Below are 7923 nucleotides of genomic sequence, written 5' to 3'. Positions count from 1 at the left end.
GGGTATTTAATTTTAAGGCGTGCCTTTAACATTTACGTAAAACACTGTGTAATATGAAAACATGAGAATGCTCGTGTTCCACCCACAATGTGTTAACAAAAGGAAGACAAACAATCCAATTAAAAAATGGGTAAAGTACCTAAATAGGCACGTCTCCAAAATGGACATACAGGAAGCCAAGAGACATATGAAAAAATGCTCAAAGTCACTAACCATCCGAGAGATACAAATCAAAATGACAATGAGATACCACCTCACACCTGTCAGAATGACTACCATCAACAAATCAACCAACCGACAAGTGTTGTCAAGGTTGTGGAGAAAAAGGAACCCTAGTGCACTGCTGGTGGGAATGCAGACTGGTGGGGCCACTGTGGAGAACAGTATGGAGTTTCCTCAAAAAATTAAAAATGAAACTACCATGTGACCCAGTCATCCCACTTCTAGGAATATATCCTAAGAAACCTGAAACATTCATCAGAAAGAATATATGCACCCCTATGTTCATAGCAGCGCAATTTACAATAGATAAGACTTGGAAACAGCCTAAGTGCCCATCAGCAGATGAGTGGATTAAAAACCTGTGGTATATCTACACAATGGAATACTACACTGCTCTAAAAATGAAGAAACTCTTACCATTTGCAACATCATGGAAGGACCTGGAGAGCATTATGCGAAATAAGCCAGTCGGAGAAAGATAAGTATCACATAATCTCACTCATTTGTGGAATATAATGAACAACATAAATTGATGAACAAAAATAGATCCAGAGACATAGAAGCATCCAACAGACTGGCCAACCTCAGAGGGAAGGGGGGAGGCGGGGGAGGAGATCAACCAAAGGACTTATATCCATGCATATAAGCAAAACCCATGGACACAGACAGTAGGAGGGGTGAAGGCATGTGTTGGGGGGTGGGAATGGCCGGGGAGAGGTCAATGGGGGGAAAAGGAGACATATGTAATACTTTAAACAATAAAGAATTTAAATTTAAAAAAAAAAAGATACGTATCATATGATCTCACTCATATGTGGAATCTAATGAACCAAAACTGATGATCAAAAAAAGACCCAGCGTCATAGAAGCATGAACAGACTGTTAAATCTCAGAGGGAAGGTAGGGGAGGGTGGGTGGGAAGAGATCAACCAATGAACTTGTATGCATATCTGAATAACCCATGGACACAGACAATGGGGTGGTGAGGGCCTGGGGGCAGGGGGAGGACAGGAGCAGGCTGGAAGAGGTAAATGGGGGAAAAAGGAGGACCTATGTAATACTTTCAACAATAAAGATTTAAAAAAATCCCCGGCAAAATAAATAAATAAAAGGAAAGTTTGTGAAGTAAAAAAAAAAACAAACATAAGACCAGCTCAAAGCTTCAATCTCTTCTTCCTCCAAATTTAGACATGCTAACAAGAATGGAAACATTTTTGTTTCAAATTCTGAATTTTCTCTTCCCTTCAGTCTCTTAACAGATGGGCTTTCTTGGACTAACAATTAGTACCATGAGTTTACTTTAAGTTGTGGCTAAAAGATGGTGAAGGCTATCTTTTGTTTTGTGGCTAAGGAGGAAATTCACCTAAGAATGAAATTAGGAGGAAAAAAACCTCAACATTTCAGGAATGAGATCAGCAATTCATCTAAACCTTAATCTATAAATATGTAGCTGACTGGTTTGGGGGGAAATCCAGTCTAGTAACTGTCCTTAATAAGTTAAAAGTGAGTCAATTGTTAGAGGAGAAGGAATGATAATGCTGAGTACTTGCTATGCCAATGGCCCTTCTGACATGTTTTATATGGCACCACATGACCCTACTCAATCAAGTGTGGCACATGATCCAAGAACAGGATTCTCTCAGCTGACTAATAATTTATAAGCTGGCCTGGCTTATAAATCAGATACTCTCTTTGTAATGTGAATGTGAGCTTTGGCAAGGAGAACAAGAGAGAAGAGTACACGAGGCAGGGATCGAGGGAACAGAACTTAAGATAGCTAATAGAAAGCAGAAGCACTAAATCAGCAGGGAAAACCTATGTAGGGAACAAAGACACCATTTCTGAGGGAGTCTGGCTCTATGGCTGATTTTTTTTACTATGAGGCCTGGCTATGTTGTTGAGCATTTAATAATCTTCATTTTCTCCAGGAAATCCTTAAACTCAGTTACTTAAAGGCATTCACAATGTCTCTATGCCATGCAATAAAAAAAATACCAAGTACAGGGTAAAGAATGAAGAGGGAAGGAAAGAAAAAAAAAGTGCTATAGGGGTGTGGGCTACTGCTTTTTTCTTCTTCTTTTTTAAAAAAAAAAATGTTTTCAGCTCAGCCAGCATGGCTCAGTGTTTGAATGTCGACCTATGAACCAAGAGGTCACTGGTTTGATTCCCAGTCAGGGCACATGCCCGGTTGTGGGCTCGATCTCCAGTTTGGAGAGTGCAGGAGGCAGTCAATCAATGATTCTCTCATCATTGACATTTCTATCTCTCCCTCTCCCTTCCTCTCTGAAATCAATAAAAATATTTTTTAAAAAAAAGGCTTTATTGACATGAAAAAATCAAGATATGTTTTAAAAAATAAAATACTTTTTCATTGATCTTAGAGAAAGAGGGAGAAGAAGAAAGAGAGAGAAACAATGATGTGAGAAAGAAACATCAATCAGTTGCCTCCCATATGCACCCTGACCAGGGATGAACACAGAATTTGGGTAGGTCCCAACGAGGAATCAAACTGACGATCTTTTGGTGCATGGGGCGATGCTCAACCAATTGAGCAACACCAGCCAAGGCTAGGCTACTGGTTTTATGAATAGACTAGAGGCCCGGTGCATGAAATTCGTGCACTGGAGGGGGGGTGCCCCTCGCCCAGCCTGCACCCTCTCCAATCTGGGACCCCTCAGGTGATGTCCAACTGCCGGTCAGACATTCCTCTCACAATCCCCCAACTGCCCTCCCCTGCAGGCCTGGTTGCCCCAACTGCCCTCCCCTGCAGGCCTGGTTGCCCCAACTGCCCTCCCCTGCAGGCCTGGTTGCCCCCAACTGCCCTCCCCTGCAGGCTTGGTTGCCCCCAATTGCCCTCCCCTGCAGGCCTGGTCCCCCCTACCTGCCCTCCTCTGCCAGCCTGGTCAACCCCAACTGCCCTCCCCTGCTGGCCTGGTCGCCCCCAACTGCTCTCTCCTACAAACCTGGTCCCCCCAACTGCCCTCCCCAGCCAGCCTGATGGCCCCCAACTGCCCTCCCCCTGCAGGCCTGGTCCCCCCCAACTGCCCCCCTCTGCTGGCCAATTTGGTTCTGGTTGGTCAGTTTCTATGCCAGTCAGCGTCAAAAGCTCCACCTCCTAGGCAGCCATTGGCTCCTCACACTTCACCCAGATTTGGTTCTGATTGGTTGGTTTCTTTGCCAGTCAGTGTCTCTGGGCCTATCAACGGGGCCTGATCAGAAAGACAGGGCTGATCAGCAGCCCCAATGGAGGCCTAGAGAGAAATGGAAGCCCAGCTGCAGGAGAGAAAGAGAGAGGCAAGCTGCCACAGAGGCTACAGATCAGACCCTGCTTCTTCCTTCAGGCCTCTCTCTGGGCCTGATTTGCAGCCCCCTCAGCAGTCAGTGCTGGGTCACCACGGCAACCCAGCGCTGACTGTAGGACTGACTTCCGGTTAGTCGAGCCTCCGGTCGTGACGGACCCAGGGTTTTTATATATTAGGATTAATAAAATGGAAATAAAAAGGAAAAAAAGATTAAATAGAAAGCAATAATGCAAATGTGTTGCCTATAGGTCAACAACACAGCACTGATCTAGTACAAATCTTGACTGATTTGTAGTCAAGGCAAAAGCAACCTAAATGTCCACTGAAGGATGAATGGGAAAAAAAATGTGGGATATACATAGAATGTAATACTATCTGATATAATAAAGAGATAATATGCTAATTAGACCGAACAGCAGAATGACCCTCTGGATGAAGCTGGGGCTTCAAGGGCCAAGCCCCTTGCACGAATTTTGTGCACCAGGCCTCTAGTTCTGCCATAAAATGGAAGAAAATTTTGGTACATGCTACACCATGGATGAACCTTGAGGACATTACGCCAAGTGAAATAAGTCATTCATAAAAAGACAAATACTGTATGATTCTATATGAGGTAATTAGAGTAGTCAAATTAATAGAAATAAGGTAGAATGGTGGTTATTAGGGACTCTTTAGTAGGGAGGGAAGCCTAGTTGTTTTTTAATGAGTAGGGAGTTTGAGATTTGCATGATAAAAAGTCCTAGATATGTTTCACAACAATGTGAATAAACATAACATACTGAACTGTATACTTAAAATGATAAATGTTGTTTTCTTATCACAATTAAAAAAAAAGAGTAATGGGGTTATGTCAGAAGACACAGGAGCCCACTTAAAGGAGTTCCTATTGGTCAAATCTGGGACAAATAAAAAAAATGCACTGGTTATAACACGTTTTTTTAAAAAATCCATAAGGGGTTCTATGCAATGTGGGCCTTTCAGTGGCAACAGCAATAAAGAGCAGTAGCCATGGCTCTGCACCACCCCATGTCCATGAGCCTCAAAAAAGCCACACGGCCCTGGCCAGTTTGGCTCAGTGGATAGAGCGTCGGCCTGAGGACTGAAGGGGTCCCGGGTTCAATTCCAGTCAAGGGCATGTACCTTGGTTGCGAGCACATCCCAGTGGGGGGTGTGCAGGAGGCAGCTGATCAATGTTTCTTGCTCATTGATGTTTCTAGCTCTCTGTCCCTCTCCCTTCCTCTCTGTAAAAAATAATAAAATATATTGGGAAAAAAAAAAAAAAGCCACACCGTAACTAAGAACATGAACAAGGCGAGGCACAGCTGCTGGCAGCTGATCAATGTTTCTTGCTCATTGATGTTTCTAGCTCTCTGTCCCTCTCCCTTCCTCTCTGTAAAAAATCAATAAAATATATTGAAAAAAAAAAAAAGCCACACGGTAACTAGGAACATGAACAAGGCGAGGCACAGCTGCAGCCAGGAGTACCTTACCAAGCACACCAAGTTCATGTGGGCCATGATCTGAGGGGTATGTGGCTTTGCCCTCGATAACAATCCACCATAAAGCTGCTCAAGTTCTCCATGGACAAACAGACCCTGAAGTTGGGTGGGGACACAAAACTGGGCCAAAAAGAAGAGAGAGGAGCTCAGCAACCTCCTTATAGTAATGAGGAAGGCAACAGTCAAGGACTGAGTCCCATCCCCTCTGTATATAATAAAACCTTTTCAAAAACAAATAATAAATCCATGAGGTAAAGGTGATACTAAAAAATCTACATAGAAGAATGCCAGCTAACAAATTGTAGAAAAATGATATATTTAGAAAATGAATATTTTCTATCCAATTCTCTGTGTAGTGGCTGATTCAGGCAAGGATCATCAATGAATGCTCAAACCTTTGGTGAATAATTGTGGAACAGAATATTTGAATGGTACCAAAGCACACTCCACGGATGATTTACTAATTACAAAGGGAATAATGTACCTTACAATGGAGAAATGTTTCAATTAACACTTTAACAAAGCGATTAAACTTAACATCACTATTAGTGGAAATACCTGTCATTAGGTGGTACCTCCTAATTTGATACAGGATAAATACACAACAGTACCTGTGAATTATTCCAGCCAAAAAAATTCTTAACCTCGCCCTAACCAGTTTGGCTCAATGGATAGAACGTCGGCCTGCTGACTCAAGGGTCCCAAGTTTGATTCCAGTCAAGGACATGTACCTTGGTTGCGGGCACATACCCAGTAGGGAGTGTGCAGGAGGCAGCTGATCGATGTTTCTCTCTCATCGATGTTTCTAATTCTCTATCCCTCGCCCTTCCTCTCTGTAAAAAATCAATAAAATATATTTTAAAAAAAAACACAAAAAGAACCTTTCCTTGCCTTAAAAAAAAAATTCTTAATCTGAATCTAATCCATCTTCTAAACCCAACTTCCAGTTTACAATAAATATAGGGGATGGATGACCAAGTTAAATGACACCAAAAAAGGGAAACAAACACAATTCAAAATGTGGGGCAATCTACAAAACAAGTGACCTGGCCTGGCTGGTGCAGCTCAGTGGTTGAGCATTGACCTATGAACAGGAGGTCACAGTTCAATTCTGGGTCAAGCACATGCCTGGGTTACGGTCTTGATCCCCACTAGAGGGCGTGCAGGAGGTGGCAGATCAATGATTCTCTCCCATCATTGATGTTTGTCTCTCTCTCCCTCTCCCTTCTTCTCTTAAATTAATAAAAATATATATTTTTTTAAAAAGGTGACCTGGATTAAGAGAGACTAAGGAGAGAGACACAGGCACATCTTGGTGCATGGCCCCAGTCCTCACTGATGTTTGTGGTGAATACCAATGTGCCCCATGCCTCGGTACCAGACGGGCTCCTCTCTGAGCTCACCTGGCAGCTGGCGCAGGCAACCTGCAAGCCTGCCCAGTATATTGCAGTGCACATGGTTCCGGACAACAGTTAAACCTTAATTAGATCCCGTTTTAATAATTTACAAGAGGCGTTTTGGAAAAACAAGGAAATTGGAATATAGTATAAATACTAGATGATTTTAAGAAATTATGATTAATTTGTCCTCTTTGGAGGGATGCTTTTGGTCTTATTTGCAAAAGGGAAGTTTTTCTTTTGTTGTAGTTGTCTTCTTTGCAGAATATTAGTGTGTGCAAGTTTGTGAGCAAATGAAATATATAGGTTCAAGACATTAATTTTGATTTTCACATCTTATATCTATGCCAGATCTGTATTTCATATAAGTTATTTACTTTAAATGGATGTAGTAAATTCACAGCTCTCAGCTTGAACTTTGCAATAAATGATTCAAAAAAAATTATGATTAGATATAAATCGCCAATAAACATAAGAAAAGTGTTCAAGCTAAGTATTACAAGAAAATTTATTGAAATTTACCTATCAAATTGGTGACAGTAAAATAAAATACAATTGGGGAGGGCAGGACAATCTGGTAACATGCATCAAAAGTTTTAAAAAATGTTTATGCGCTTTACCCAGCAATTCCACTTCTATGCATTCGTCCTATAGATATAAGAGCTGTACATAAACATTTCTTGACCAGAATGTTCACTGCAGCATTGCTAATGAAAATAAACACAACCTAATTACCCAAGATGGAATAACAAGTTATACTTTGTAATCATTAAAAATCTTAATTTGAGATATTTAACAGGCAAAGATCCTTAAAATATATTACATAAATGGAAGAGAGCAGTTATTTTTTGTGATCCCAGAGGGCAGGGCTAGGAACTACCACTGGAAATTACAGGAAGGCAGAGTTTGGCTCAATGTAAGGAATAACTTTCTAACAATTTTCTAATCAATGAACGGCCTGTTTCATGAGGTAATGAGTTTTGCATTATTAGAACTCTAAGCAAAGGCTGAATGGTCACTTGGCAAAGATACAGGAAACAGAATTATGTGTTAGGAGATTAAAGAGAAGATCTTAATGGTCCTTTTCTACTCTAAGAACTTATTTCATACAAAGTTTTCCATTAGCTGGGATTTCATAGTGGTTGGCACTTCTTTGTAAATGCTATTGAAGAACTAGGTGGCACTAAACTAAAGAGAGATTAGACCTACATTACAATAATGGAGTTAAAGAATGAATTATATTATATCCTGTATTAATAATATATACATTATTGATAAAATGAGCCCAACTGGCAAGGCTCAGTGGTTGAGCATCAACCTTTGAACTAGAACAGTGATGGCGAACCTTTTGAGCTCGGCGTGTCAGCATTTTAAAAAACCCTAACTTAACTCTAGTGCCATATCACATATAGAAATTTTTTGATATTTGCAACCATAGTAAAACAAAGATTTATATTGATATTTATTATTTTATATATTTAAGTGCCATTTAACAAAGAAAAA

General features: G+C 41.0%; 1 protein-coding gene across 4 annotated transcripts in view; it reads right to left on the bottom strand.

The window, feature by feature from the left end:
- The window catches only part of S100PBP (S100P binding protein), a 42675-nt gene that overhangs the window by 8815 nt on the left and 25937 nt on the right, over positions 1-7923 (bottom strand). The window contains exon 6 of one of the 4 annotated variants that reach the window (XM_014549503.1): positions 7099-7127. The exons of the other annotated variants lie outside the window; for them this stretch is intronic. Within the exon in view, the coding sequence (XP_014404989.1) occupies positions 7114-7127 (14 nt within the window). The 3' untranslated portion in view covers positions 7099-7113. Of the gene's footprint in view, positions 1-7098; positions 7128-7923 lie in introns of those variants that run through there. 4 annotated transcript variants of the gene reach the window in all.

The sequence above is a fragment of the Myotis brandtii genome, unplaced genomic scaffold, assembly GCF_000412655.1.
Source record: "Myotis brandtii unplaced genomic scaffold, ASM41265v1 scaffold555, whole genome shotgun sequence".
NCBI classification, from domain to species: Eukaryota; Metazoa; Chordata; class Mammalia; order Chiroptera; family Vespertilionidae; genus Myotis; species Myotis brandtii.
Note: the sequence above shows the minus strand (reverse complement) of the source record. Positions and strands in the feature narration are given on the sequence as shown.